Source organism: Trachinotus anak, unplaced genomic scaffold (assembly GCF_046630095.1).
Source record: "Trachinotus anak isolate AG129_WGS33_773 ecotype Australia unplaced genomic scaffold, CSIRO_AGI_Tana_v1 ptg000008l, whole genome shotgun sequence".
In the NCBI taxonomy this organism is placed as follows: Eukaryota; Metazoa; Chordata; class Actinopteri; order Carangiformes; family Carangidae; genus Trachinotus; species Trachinotus anak.
The window spans coordinates 23,649,123-23,665,001 of NW_027273859.1; the positions used below are offsets into that span (position 1 = coordinate 23,649,123).

At 38.2% G+C, this 15,879-nt stretch overlaps 1 protein-coding gene across 5 annotated transcripts in view; it reads right to left on the reverse strand.

Moving 5' to 3' along the window:
• Positions 1-15,879, reverse strand: part of kcnt1b (potassium sodium-activated channel subfamily T member 1b) — a 71,628-nt gene that overhangs the window by 37,141 nt on the left and 18,608 nt on the right. For 2 of the 5 annotated variants that reach the window (XM_071483661.1, XM_071483662.1), the window contains one exon: positions 7,435-7,473. The exons of the other annotated variants lie outside the window; for them this stretch is intronic. In XM_071483661.1, the coding sequence (XP_071339762.1) occupies positions 7,435-7,473 (39 nt within the window). The remainder of the gene's footprint in view (positions 1-7,434; positions 7,474-15,879) is intronic. 5 annotated transcript variants of the gene reach the window in all.

A 15,879-nucleotide genomic window follows, 5' to 3' on the forward strand; every position in this document is an offset into this window, starting at 1 on the left:
CAAGATGCATTACAGGTTTTTAATTGCTCTACTGAGACATGAATCCAAACGGATTCATTTGTGCATGAAACAGAATGTAAACAGTCTGACATGTTGTTTATAGTTTGTCAGATAGTCTGTGGCACTTGGCACTTGGGTCTAGACTATTTGAGTGAGAACATGAGGACAGCCTGGTTTACAGTACAGTGGGCACTAACACAAAAGTGTCCATTAATAATTCACAATAATCTATTAAAAACTACAGTACTTCAAATCTAACAGCTATGTTTTCTCACTAGTAACACGTACCATGACAATCCAGAGCTATTAAAGTTTCAAGCAGATGTAATGGACTTTTAATAAGCTACTGGGGCTTGACCACAGGATAATTTAAGCACAAATGATGATATAGCCACTGTAGGTCAGTTAGATAAATGCAGGTAGGGAGACATAACTATTAACAGTGTCTTTACTGTAGAGAGGTTGGTTGTTGTTGCTAATGGACATGGAGGGTAGTATTAATGGCCCCTTAGAGCCTTCTACCTTGTGTGGCAAGATGAATATAAGGTGCAAAAAGACAGGGGAAGAGCAGAGAGAGCAGGAGGGCAATTATAGCAGCCCCCGACTCCTAAGGGATGTATGTAGATAAGAGTGTAGGTGGAAGAAAGAACGTGAAATATGCACCATCTTCCAGCTATTCCTCTCTCTCCCTCTGCCAGCCTCATTGCCATGGAGACAGCTTCCAAGGCAGGAAATGTTCACTGTCTGTTCACTGGATGAGGAATTAGGCCAAGCTACACATAATGACATGTTCTTGTTTGTAGGGACCAACCACACACCAACATCCAACATCCAACATCCAATCTGACTTAATCCTACCCAGACACATAGCTATATGTAAACCACTTAATCTGCTCTTTCACCTGAGAAGCAGTAAAAAACTGTAAATACAGACTAATGGTGGCGAATTAGGTGATCTGTAATGCATACAGACTGCCTCTATTCACACAGCTATCAGAAGAGACATGGACAACAGTTATTACAGGTACCTGCAGTTACACTCAATATCGGAAATGTGAATACAGCAAAACTTAAAATGTGACTCCAAAATAAACTCTGCATATTGGCCGGACAATCCTGCGAAAAAGAGACAGAGCCAAGTGTGTTCTGTCTGTGTGAGTGGGAGGTTATGATAACCATGTAATAACATGTCCCCTGTTCTAAAAATATTCTGATGTGAGGCTTTCCCTGCTTACTTGCATGCAAGATGAGACACCTGCAGTGCAATCCCAGAGTATATAAATAGTAACATTTCTTGGTAAGTTGGCTCTGTACTCTATCACATTTTATTCGAAGTGAAATAATAACTAGCTAGTTTGAGGCTGTTTTCATCCATACTGAGAGAACCATGTAATGTGCACTGTTGCCACCTTTCTGTAATCTTCTCGCTAGATTCCTGGCGACTTTTAAAAAGTCCTGTAATGACTTCTTTGAGTTGCCAATGTCCTTAGTATAAATTATTTATTTAGACTATTCAAGTTTTACTTTTTCTCAAAATACTTTACAAGTCATGAAGGTTTTACCAACTTCCCACTGAAAACAGATGGCAGCAGTCTGTCTAAAAATAGTCGGTCACTCCACCACTCTTACTATTAGTGAATGTTGTCCTATGAACTACTGACATTTATGTTCCCCAGAGCATAAATTCCAATGAATTTTATGAATTAAATTGCTGGATGAATTGTAATAACTTTAATAACTAATTTCAATTTGCCCAAAACTCTGGTTTATGATTAGAATGCTAGAATGCTGATGTTAGCATCAAGGCACCACTGTGCGTAAGAGCAGCCTCACAGATGCACTCCCTTGGTAGTCTCCCTCCCTTGGTACTCCCTTGGTAGTCTCTGTTGATTAAAATGAATGAATTTATTCTGGGCTCAGGAAACAGACTCCACACATTAGAAACATAACTGAACCTGGTGAACTATTTCATCCCACATTCCCTGATTATACCAAACTATAATAAGAACTAGTTCTCAGAATAACAAATTCCAGTAAGAGCAGTTTGCAATAAGCATATCTCAGATGCCAAGATGCTACAATCTGAGATCAAAGTAACAACAACCCTTATCAGTTGAGTCTGTTTAACAATGATTGACCAACTATTCATATTTGTTGAAGTTTAAATAAAGTTGTCATGATGGTATTTGGTTGCTGAACATTCCTCTGTTAGGACCCAAAAGAATTGCTTTTGCTAATTGTTTGAGATTACTGTCTGACTTCAATCTCTATGAAATGTATTCAAAAAAACTAAAATTCCTACACACTCATATTGGATCAACAGTGAACACTTTCAAACACTCTGAAAGCTGTAAGTCTGGATTACTACATCACAGTGTGCAGTCAAAAAAAGTAAACGAGTCGGTGTCAAACGCTTGTGGTTCAGTGTTCGTGTTTGTTTTTAACCACAACTGCAAAGTTGAGGCCCTACTGCACCATCATTATTTTGATTTATACTCACAAAATTAACAAGCTCTACAACACAAATGATGATAAAACTCTCTACAAGACACTGCACATTTTATCATGTGTCTAAGTAGTTCCAACTGAGGCTCCAAATAGCACGCCTTCCACACTTGATGACTCCCAGCAGCTGCAGACCCACAGCAATACCTTTTAAGTACTTACGCTCTTTTCTTTGGCATCTCTGTAGTCTGCAAACCATCACTGCCAAGTTATGGACATTAGCCAAACTGTCAAATATAAACACAAGCAGTGGGTTTGAAAACCCAAGATGCCAGACAGCATCTACAGGAGACTGGAATTTATTAATCTTAGAAAGAGACACTTCCTTTGCTTCCCTTAAGTTTAAAAGATGGCAGGCAAGGCATAAGTCAGAAAATGTTTGCAGACAGTCACAATAGATGCATCATATGACCTTATGTCCTCAACTAACAGGTCCACATGGTATATAGAGCCTTTTGTACATATTGCAGCCATTTAGAATATGGGACAGCAGGTCCATAATGAGGCAGTGATCATGATGAAAGTAACAAGGAGCAAAAGTGTAGCCTGAGAGAAAAACTAGGTCTGGTGGAAAGGACCTGTGATCAAGTTTGTAAGTATTAAAGTGGCACACACACACACACACACACACACACACACACACACACACACAGTACACCATGACCAATGCCAGTGATAGGATTACAATATTATGAACCAGCGCCTGAGACACTGAGCTACTTCAAGTGCTTTGTAGAGTTGGTAAATAAACATCAAACAGCTTGTTGACTTGGGGAAAATCTGGCTGACAGAACAGAGCTGTTCAAACGGAAAATAAAATAAAAAAGTGCTGCAGGGACAAGCACAGGTGAACAATAGTATCAGTTAGCCTAGTGGAACATCACCTGGGGATAAAATGATCATAGGAACTGTAGGAGGAAGTTACAGCACAGATCAGTCCTGAAAACAGTGTGCTGATGCTTCTGCAGAGCAGAAACTGAAAACAAATCCTGTACAATCTTCTAATATCCATTCTTGTAGAGGGCATTATATCATGGTCATCCGGCAGCACCAAAGTCAGCATAAAGTAACCATGTATAAAGAACCAAAATTACCACAAGTGTTGGCATAGCAACAAATGTGGAAATGATTGACCCAATTATCTATGAGTTTAACAACACGTATCACAGCTTCTGATATGTTGTCGTTGTCTCGTGGCACAGAATCAGCACAGGACCGACAGCATGCTGCGTCTTATCTGATAAACAGTATGGTAACAGACTTTCCTATTACAGCCTGAACACAGTTTATTATTCTTGTCTCAGGTTTTCTCTGCTCCCCCTCTGACAAAGCAAACAGTTGAAAATAGAAAATTTCCCATGCACCACCCTCAGAAGTGTGCCTGATATGAAAGCTGCAGGGATTCTAAAAATATTACACTGGGACATGAATATTCAAAAGCTGTGGCATCTTTGTTATTCTCTGCTTCTGTTTGACAGAGCTGCATCTAAAACCTCCAATGGTGAAGGTACCTTTTGTCCAATAGCCTCATTACAGTGCAAAAATAGTTGAATGGGCTTCCGGCCAGACACAGGTTGTGGCAACTGGTAAAATACTTTGTCACACAGATAATGAAGTCAGAAAGCTCAAGAGGAAACCATCAGAGGTTGTGTTATAGTCAGCGGGGGGGATATTCAGCTTTAGGGGAGTAGGTTGGTCGACTGACAAGATCAACATGAAGGAGTAGGTATGCATCATTTCTGGTCCTCTGAGGCAATCTTATACCATGTAAGATGCTGTCAACAAGCATGGGAAGCAGGGGGAGAGTCTTTGCTAGCCTATATTTGCACATATTGGTCTGAAAAAGTGGACAATCCAGTAAAAAGATCTTATTTAAAAAGACCTCACAGCTGGAACAAGACCTCGAAGTACAAAGCTGTCCATAAAAAAAAAAAAAAAAAAAAAGGCCACAGAGGGTTTTGTAAAGGGTCTACTTGCTTAGCGTTAGTCCATGAGTATTAGTTCAGCATCAAACTATAAATAGTAAAGCTCAGAAAATGGCACATGAAGTTAAACTTCCCCTGTGTGAGAAATGGGGCATTCAGCTAAGTAAAAAAAAAGATACCCAAGAAAGAAATTTGAGAAAGCCAAAGAGGTCATTTCCTTGTGTCAGAAAATGACAAGGCACATGTTAGTGTCAAATGAAAGCTCAAGTGTTCCAAGACATGGGTCTTATCTTAATGTGCAGCAATTCTGCAAGAAAATCCTTAAATGAGCATGGACATCTAGGGGGAACTTGAGGTAATATCACTGATGTTGAAAGATGCCTTTGATATTCACCACTCACTCTCCTACAGTCTTTTTGTTATGTTGAGTAAATGATGCAATGAGGTGATTCTAACCAGGTGAATGTGAATTTGTTTCATAACCAAATGAAGGTACAGTAAATGGGAATTGAAATGTTTCATTAATAAACTGAAATGGAACAAAAAAGGTATATTGAAGGCATATTCTGACTGAGCCCAAACGTATCATCATTTTATGCTAAACATTTCAAAGTAAAAGTAAAGCATGGCTGTTCGATTTAAATTAAAATACAAAAAATAAAAATAAAACTACAGGTGAATAATGTGGATGTTTGTCAATGGAAATCTTAAGAAATAAAGGAAATGTTTCCTTCACACCATGTTGCAGTAGAAAAACATCATCCATCTTTAGATACTTTCACTTCTGTACAGTGTACTTCACCTCATGATTTCATTATAAAACCAGATACCTACCTAGTGGAGCTACTTGTGGAGGCCTCTGTATCAAGCTCCTCCATATTAAGAAGAATCAACTGAGATGTTGTGAGCACCTTGCGCACCCTTTACCGAGATGAAATGATCTGTTTAATTACGTGTTGTTGCTATTGCTTAACATGCAAAGATGACTGTTTCATACTCTATGAAACTATATATACAGTCACTGACTGAAAACAGAGTTGTGGTTTCCTGCATGTGCAATAGGAGACTTTCTCTTTGATGAGCTCAAAGAAAAACTTGCCACTTCCTGTGATGTTATGTGACAGCTTAACCTTTTTTTTGAAATACCTCAATGTGGAGTTTTAGTACCATAGATTTTGATGGAAACTAAACAGAAATGACTGTCCCAGGAAAACAAGATCCATCACCACAGTATGTGTTACAATGTTCATGATCCTCATCCCCTCTGTGCCATCAGCCTCATGCAGTGAAATAAAGAGGGAGCCTTTTTTGTTGTGCAAGAGTCATATCCTGCACATAACAAAAATGCAATATGGTCTGTCAGCCTGAATTTACTACTAAGAGAACGACCACAAAAGATGTTAACAGTGATGAGGGGAAACACTCCCATGTCACCACATGGGTATAGCTCACCACTCAGCACATCCCCAAGGGTCACAACCCATTTTCCAACAGTAGCATGGCCCCAACAAGCACTATATTCAAGTGGTTATACACCACAGCTGAATGGTGAAGCATTGCAATTGTGCTTTTGGACTGTATATAAGGCTATTAAAAAAACAAAAAAAAAAAATTTTATTAATGTATGACTTGGTAGTAGTTCTGGGAGACACTGTCCTATCAAGGAGACATCACAGCCTCAGGGGACGTATGTTCTGGGGCATGTTTCCTTGATTGACAGATGTGTGAGCCTACTAAAAAACCAGCTCCACCCAGGTTTGGATTTTGTGGCTTCAGCATTAGTGCTTCCAAAAAGTGCAATCAATGAACCCAAGTCAGGGTTAAAAATGATCCCAGAATGTCCTTTCAGAAAAATAAAACTGGAGATGATGCCAAAGAGGCAATATACTCGTTTCTAGCCACTTGATGTCTTAGTCTAAAGGTGTGGACTTTCCTGCACTTGCAGACTCATTGGCTCAGCAGGCTCATTCTCATGAAGTCTAGTGCACATTGAACTGCAATTAATCAATTTGACACCCATGTTTTTGGAAAATGAGGTAAAACAGCTCTTTGAATAATGTTAGTTTCCTGGTGCCTGTTGTTTTAAAATATTGTTTCTATTCTGTAAAGCACTTTGTGTTGGATTGTTTGTATGAAAAGTGCTGTACAAATAACATCGGATTGATTGATTTACATCAACATATCAAGCAACACAAATCCACTAACTGCAATAAACAGACCGCAAAGTAAAACATTTCAGTCAAATGATGGCAACAAGAAACACATTTTAAATAATTACATCATATTTTACTGTAAATGACTGATATGGCCTCCAAGCTTCACCACTTTTTAAAATCACATCTTGACAGCATCTGTATCACTGATGAGTCTCAATTTCCCCCAAAGTATATACAGTAAACATTCTCATGATCAGTGACTCAGTGGCATGCACAGTAACAGCACTTTATATAATGGTGTTTTCAGCACCCATTTCACCAATATAAGCTTTAGATATTAGTTTGTAGGAGATTCTTTCACTTCTGCCGACATAAGTGATGTGTCTGGCCCAGATGTCACATACTGATGGAGCAAAGACCAGTGTGCACATTCAATCAAAAGACAGATAACACATCAGGAGTAGGTTGATATATATAAATAAATTTAAAAAAAAAAAAAAAAAAAAAAACAACATACACAAGCTGCCTTTTCACCATTTATTGTGGTATAATTGAATGTGACAAAAATCTAGGACGTGCTAAATTGTTTTCTTTGAGGCTTTGCCACAACAACTGTTGAAAAGGTGGCCACAAATGGATTTGTTCTTCCCAGATCTGATCATTACCACAACAATCATTTCCTACGTAATACAACCTCCAAAGACAAACAAAGCAGTACATCTATGTCCAAATATAGTCAAAGTGAATAGTGCTTTGGAGCTCTCAGAAATTTCCCAATCAGTCCTGTGCACAGTTACCATTTCAGACACAATCCATGCCATGCAAGCTTGATGCTGCCAGGGACTTACTGGGCATTGGTTGAGTCCATACTGTACTCCTCCTGATACCTGGACGCAGCACACATGGACACAGATAGGCACAGATTAGGAGAGAGTGTGGTGGAGATCACAGGAAAGGGAAGGAAAGGTTGAGCCACTTAGGATACCACTGCAATTTATTTGCATTCACTTGCATCTTGAGTCAGAATGCAACCATTTTATAACCTTGAGGGAGAATCTGAACAGTTTGTGCAGCAAGAAGGTCCAAGATGCAATCTCAATCTCATACCATATTAGCTATCAGTAAAGCCTGGAACATATGAAAAAAAAACAAAACATACTAAATACATCTTTTGTCAAGATTTTCTGTCATTCAGGTCGTAGTTATCTAAGAAAAGATGAATCAAGGGCAACTGGACTTGGTTGTTTATACCTGAAGACGTTTCACCTCTGACGCAAGAGGCTTCTTCAGTTCTTTGCTTCTTTAGTCTTGAATGACAAGTGAAATGTCTTAACAACCAAGTCCTGTTGCCCTTCATTCAAATTTTCTTGGATACTTAATATTTTTGGATAAATCCATTGTGATCTTCTCAGGAAATTGCATCATACCCTGTATTTGAGCACCTGCTTCTTACTGCACAGTCATGGCCTACTGTCAAGACTTTTCCACCAAGGTTTCATTGAATCACCTTCAACCTCCACATACAAAACGTTTGCAGTGGAAGTTGACAGTATTTGAGCCTGGAAGGAAATACAAATCGTATTTCAGATTAATTCACAGGTTACATGCAAGGCAAGGACTACACATTAACTTAATTAAAGAAAATGCTTCAGCTGCAGTAAGAACAGATGGGACACTTAATGCAAACCACAGGGGATCAGTGGACACACCCTCTCGGTCAGTCTCAGAGGTTGCTATAGTGAGATGACCAGGGAGAAACAGGAAGTGTGTAACACTGCGGGACACTGGCAGACAGAGAGACATACTCAGATATTGATTAATGACTGACAGATGCACAATTCTGATGGGCTGGTTGTCAAAGGTTAAACGCACAGTTTGATTTGAACAACAAACGGACTTGTGCACATTATTGTGTTCCTTGACTTCCTTGGAAAACCAATTACTGAGGCTGAACCATTAAGTATGTAATATTTTTTATGGACTACACAGCATCTAAATTCAGTCTGCGACTGAGAATCAAACAGTATGTCTTTTACTTAAAAAAAAAAGTATTAATTGTACACATGTTGATTTCAAATATTCAAAAAACATAATAATAATAATAATAATAATAATAATAATAATAATAATAATAATAATAATAATAATTACACAAGCACAGGTAACACAGCACGATGTGAACTCAGCTGAGTCAGAGGCCTACAAAGCCATTTGGTGTGACTAATAACTTTAATTATTGCTGGTACTCTAGTTCAAGCAGCCTGGTACTGAGCCTGTTTGCTCTCTGGGATGGTTTACTGAGACACACCAATAAAACGGAGCCATCATTAATGTTATTAGTTACAAATGAGTCTTTTCCTGCAATGACGAGGCAGATGTGCTGTGAAAAAGGTCAAGAGAACACAACAGAAAGAAAAGTTTCTCTACCCCCTTACAGAAATGTGCAGACAGCATTAAATAAGCTGCACAAGAGGAATAGACAGCATAGCTTTTGTACCAATGATTTGCTCTGTGTACTACCCTCCAGGAATTGTCTTATAACTTACTCTGTACTGAACAAATTCAGTCCTGATACAGTAAAGTTTGTTGATTTTTATTTTAAATCAGCATAATTCATAGTCCATTCAATTGCAAATATAATTCTTGTACCACTCAGAAACTGTGGTTGGTTGGTTTGGGATTTTATAACTAGTTGAAATTAAATTTAGATATAGTCAATCAGTTCTAATCCAGTTTTGATTGTTTAAAAAGTTGCGACTCATTTCCATTTCATATGTATATTTGATATATATTATCTGCATACCTCCTACATTTCTGTTGGTTTGATTAATCAAAAAAAAAAAAAAAAACAAAAAAAAAAAAACAAAAAAACAAAACTATGCACTGCACTGTTTTGTAGCTCAAAGACATTACATGCTACGTCGTGACATTTGCCTTCCACTGTCAAGCAACATATTGCAAGACAAGGTATGCTAACAAACATTGTGAAGTGAATTATTAATTCATTTAGTATTATGTCTGTGGTTCTTTGTACTGTCCTTATAATTCAGAAATATGTGTTGCTAAACTATTATACTACTGAGTGTAGTGAGTAAGATGCCTTCAAGGTCCAATCCAAAATACATCTAAATATATTGCAGCATAAGTGGATGGATAAAAATATAATTTAGGCTGCTATCTCTTTGAAGCTTGTAAAGGAAAAAGGAAAGTGCAAAATGAAGAAAAGCTGAAGGAATTTGTGTATTAAAAAAAAAAAAAGGTCATTATCAACAGTTAAGGTTGTATTGCTCAAAAGATTGACATAACAAGGACCAACATCATCCCATTTATGCCTTTCAAATGGACTAATGCAGTGTCCATTAAACCCAGGAAGTAGCTAGCTCACAAGGGACGACATACACCTTTCCAGTAATTAATCAAAAACCTTTTTAGCTATAAGCATTACTAGAAAGTTACTGCATTCAGCTGTAACTTTCTAGTAATGCTACCATAAAAGTGAATGCTCAACAATCACCTGAAGTTTGTCATTCACACAAGGTTCTTGTCTGAGAGCGACTTTGAATGGATTGAAAATAATTTGTGAGGTTTTAGTTCTTGATTATGTTGTATGAAAGAGTTTCACATTTTTAAAAGACTCAATTCAATATTCACTTCATTTCATATTCGTTTGGACCTGTAGCAGTGCATGTAAGAGGGAGATAAAAGATACAACAACGATGGCTTGTCAGGTATTTTGGAAAAATTCTAATAATATTAAAGTTGAACTGTTTTGACAGATACGCAACAGACTGATGCTGTGTGATTCACTAGGTGTCAACTGCCCCTAATACAAGTTAGTTCATAAGTGAAATAAAGCAATTATGAAATGATTAGGCTGATTATCAGGAACACCGTACATAACAACATCAAGGTCATCTCTTCTGCTGTTGTCTTACTGTCCATTTGGTGGCTATTTAACAACACTTTAATGAGCAATAAAGTAGTTATCTGGCTGCTAAGAGCTTCAGCAGTGTACAGGCTGATAAACAGAGGCTCCCTTTGCCTCCATTAGCTTACAACTCATACACTGAAGCGCTGTCCCTTCCTCTGTGTTTTTAATATAAATTCAGTAATTCCGAAATTCAATCCTAATATTCATGCAGTTCGCATCATGATGCCCTTGAAGTCTTACACTAATTGTGATAAACACAATAAAGAAGAAAATGGAATCTCACCTCTGGGTTCAAAAGTAGGAGTCGAGCCACTGAGACAACAAGTGCAAAATGACCAGCACTTTCCAAGTATCCCTTCAATCACACTTACTGAGAACTGCCTCCAGCACTGACTGATACAATGTGGGAGGGCCTCACACACATACACTATCTCTGCAGCAATTTCAAGGACAAATGGGATTTGTAGTTTTCAGTCTGTTTACCTGCCTCTATAAGCTTGGCAACATTTTCCCTTATATTACAGTTCCCATACTTTTCCTTACGTGCCACAGAGGCAGCTCAAGTTCTCCTGTCCAAAAACATGACTAAGTTGGTGCTAGCAAAGTAACCTAACACCAGGTTAAGAAGAAAAATCTAACCCTAGCATTCTCACAACAAAATGCACTGCAGCTTAACTATTCTGGCCATAAAATATATGTTAAAAAACACAAACACAAAAATTAATCAACATCCATATACTCTATTATACCATTCCCCCAGAAAACACCCATTTCTGACTGGCTGACAGGTATCCTATGAAATCTTATAACAGATCACCTCCCAGCAACAGTACCTCTGCTTTCTGCTGCACCACCCATTACAGTAACTCTTAGTTTTCAAACAGACCCAACCAGGAGTTAAACTGACCACAAGCAACCTTTAAAAAGAGGAAAGATGGAAAAAAAAAAATAATTGGAAAAATAAAAATCATGGTTTAAATAAAACTGCTTTTTCCACAATGGCCATGACGTAAGCATTTCCTCATCATCAATATTTTTATATATCAGGATCAGGACCTGCAACAGATACTATAGCTTTGCTATGATCATTTTTGCTGAGACCATGTCAGATACGTGGTCATTCAATGTTACAGTACTTGGCACAAATCAAGAATCTTCTCTGCACTGGACAGCTCCTTTTTTAATGTGATTATTTTTAACCATGAACAATTTCTCAATAGAATTTCCAGAAATATTACTGTAATTATGGTACATAGCGACTGAAAAGAGGCTCACAATGTTGTGTTGATGCTCTAAGCATTTGTAGGCAAGTGATGGCGACGTTGTCTACAAGAGACTCATCAGTAAAATTATGGACTCTATGATAATAGCACTCTAAAGAACTCTCTTACAGGCATATTATTCACTCAGATAATTATCCTCCCTTCCGTTGCAATCAACCCGGCTCTCAAAGTACTGTGATAGTTTTACTCTGCTCTCTTCCTAGCTGAGGGTGTGAGCTTTTTCCGGAGCACAGCCCAGGTTCAGCTCTGAAGACACTGAAAGCTGTTTGTACGAGCCACCTTGAGTTTGACAGCCTATCTTATTATCCCACATCCTCACACTCTTCTAATTGATTCTCTGCTAACTGATGCTCTTCAGAAGCTGGAGAAGGCAAGTGAGACATTGGGTCTGATTGATGATTTTACCTCTGTGTGTACACGCATATACACTTGTTGTGTACAACACACAGCTAAACATACACAGTATCTCAGACTTAATTAAAGGCTAGTTGCCATTCTTTCAGACGTATTCTCCTGATACAGTATGTGAGGTCTTATTAAAAGTTCATTTTGTTTAGTGGTGCGCCCAAAAACCAAGGAACTTGTTATTTTTAAGTTTCAACTCACAAGTCAACTGCTGAGAGATTTCATCCTCCTGGTTTAATGAACAATAATGATGGACAACATGCGATTTACCCTAAGGACCACTTTCAAACCCGTTATTAAACCTTAGGTGCTCAAATTTAAATGAAAGCATAATTGTTCTGTGAAACAGGGTGCTATAAATAATCCGTAAGACAAAGGGGAGGAAAAGTACTTCTGCAATAAAAGCATAATTGAGCCGCAATGAATTTCGGAAGGATGTAAAGAATTATACTGATGGAAAACTGAAAATATTGTGAACAGTTTTTTTCTTTTCTTTTCTTTTTTTCCCCTAATGGCAGAAAAATGATGTGCGTCATTGTGAGAAAAGAGCTAATGATAAAACCAATCATAAAAAAGATGGTGTAATTAGCAGGCAACCACAAGGCCAACATCTTATTATAAAGAGAATACAAAATTGCTGAGATTGTAAACAAGCAGAGAGGAGGTGAAATAGCATCCTGTTAGTTGACTCCAGTGAGCTGCTTCCTTTATTACATCAACACTAATCTAGTATTCATTGAAATACTGTACATGCCCATTACATTCCTGCTATTTCCCAACTGACTCCTGCTTACAACAAAGGAAACGCTCATTGAGTCGCTGCAGATTAATGAAGATTTCTTACCCAAGGCATGCTTGTCCTGCCGAGGACCTATGTTGCATGATACCTCCCCTCTGTGTCCCAGCTTTTCCCATTTGTAATCACTAACTGTCAATTAAGGAAACAATAAAAAAAAATCATCCATCAAGTCAAAGCATCAGTCAAACTGTGGACAACATACACGGGCAGTATCAAAGAGTTAGGAGGCATCGCTGACAGACACTATAAAATGCATTAGTGCTTTAGACTGACGGACATGTACACTCTTTGTGATGCTGGAACATCAGCATATTGTATTATGTGTATGTTGCATATCAGTCAATCTAAAGTCCTGCTTTTTCTCCACTTGCTCTGTTGGCCTATATCCACAAAAAAAACAAAACAAAAAAAAAACAAGTCATCTTGTATAATATACTGATGTAGCCTCTATGAGAATACAGTACGAGTATACAGCTTCCACTTGGCTCAAAAAATTCAGATTTATTGCACACCAACAGGCCAAACCAAATGCCCAGTTTCCGAGCAGATTTTTCACAGTGAGCCAATGTGGTAGCGATGGCTGGAGGGAGCCAAAATAAATCTGCATTAATTTATCTGTTTTGATCACATGCTGTGTTTAAAAGATGGTCCACCCCTCTGTTCTTGAAGATACTCCAAGACTCATTTAGTGTCTTTGCTGTGTTGCTGTGTGGATGTCAATACTGTAAAGAGAATCCTATATACGCAAACATATAAAGGGGATTCCCAGGTCCTTTAAATTATGCAGAAGTAAATTCTTCACAGGCTGCATTGTACAACAGGCCAGATTATTGATTTTCTCACCCCTCCCTCCACATCCTCTCATTCTCGACACAAATCCCAAGCTGATCACATTTTACAACCTAGTAAGCTCTCTGATTCCTGACCGCATCCCATCAGCCTGCAGGACACATTCAGGGACTCTGTCTAGACTTTAGAAATAAAATAAAAAGTTTTGTCATACCTGAAAGAAAGTAATGTGATGGGACAACAATCCGAGGCAAACATTTACTCATTCATTTAAGATATAACGACTTGTTCCCAAAAGTGTCGACGGTGGTCCTAAATGGTTACCCAGGGCAACTGGCCAACTGATGCATTAGGTTTTACAGATTCAGCCATTTGCGGATATTGTGTATTAGATCCCCATACAAGCAGTCTGGCCCTGCTATATAGCCACAGTGAATATTGTTAAATTTCTCTAAACTGATTGGCAGTCTACATGCTCTTCCTCCAGCCTATTCAGACCAGTGGCCAACTTTTTAAGTCAAGATTTTGATCGCTCTTACAGATCAGATCACTACAAACACCTAGAGCACACGAGCTACACCTCTCCATCATCGCACATCACAGCTCATGCTCATTATTCACTGTCAGTATTACTAATATTTAATGATCTCACTGCAAGTGCAACTGTCACTGCCATCTTTGCCAACTTTATCATCATCATCATCATCATCATCATCATCATCATCACCACCACTTACATTAATGTCATTATCATCCCTATACACTGTTTTTATAATCACTGTCTAAAGTTGTGATTTTTATTTTATTTTTTTGTGGAAGACTATTTAAAAAAAATATATTTTTGCCATTATTGGACAGTCAATGGTGAAGAGGAAGACAGGAAACATGGGGTGAGGGGGGAGGGGAGTGACATGCAACACAAGTCCCCGGTAACATCACAGTTACCTGCTGTAACCATTTCCTTTTTTGATAGCAGTGATGACCAGCTGCCCCATTCATGTCAACCTTTAAACCTCCAGTCATCATTGCTGTGATGGCTTTCATCATTATTGGTAGAATTTAGTGTTTTGTTATTTGCTCTATAATCATAGTCATTATATAGTGTACATCCTTCATAGGCATTTATAGGTCCTACTAGTTGACAGAAACAGTTCTGTCATCAGAACCTCAAAGCTACATTCATCATTAGGACCAGCATAAATATCAAAGTCAACAGTAGAGTACAGGTAACTCAAAATCATCTTTACTGGACTCATCATCTTTTTTTTGCATCCTTAGCTGAACCACTACAGTATTTGCTATCGTCGTTGGCGTGATGAAAACATCACACAGATTGCTCCGAGCCAAGCTGTCATTTCCAAACCAAGATCATTATAATCAAAAAGTTTGGCAGGAAGAACAACAATACTTGAAAAGTGTGAACTTTGCAAACTTAAAAGGTGCTGGAAATGAAAGATATAGTTCAAAAGGGGTGGACTCATCAACTTTGCAACTGCAAAGTTCACATTTATTGGCAAAAAGTGCACAAATCAACACAATGCATTTCCTTGAGGGGGGAATTAGAAAACAAAAATGAAAATAATTAGAAAGATGTCCACGCAAGCTTTAAACCCTGTGCAAAGAATCCCTGACCCATCTTTAAGGTCAATCCACAAGCATTCTTTGGACATGGGATAACACTGCCAACTCTGTAACACACCATGACATCCTTCCAGGTCTGTCAAACAAAATGCAGAAGCTGAGCTACAGACTTTTTGCTCCAAGGCAAAGCTGTGCAGAGGCGTATGTATTCAGTTTACTGGAGGATTGTAAGGTTTCAGCTGACTGAGAAACATTCAAAAGTGCTGAAGTATTGGTGGACTCGCATCACTGAACATTTCTCAGTAGGATTTATTATTGATGGGAAATTATAGTTTATGGCAAGGAAGGGAGAGGAAGAATTTCATTAATATCTAAAGAGACTTCACACAGTTGAGCCTCATTGTTATGACTTAAGTGTTGACACAAAATACTTTGAGATTATTATTTCTGTCGAAATGTTTTTCCCATGTCGCTGTTGTTGCTTTGTTATCAAAGGAAACCATTT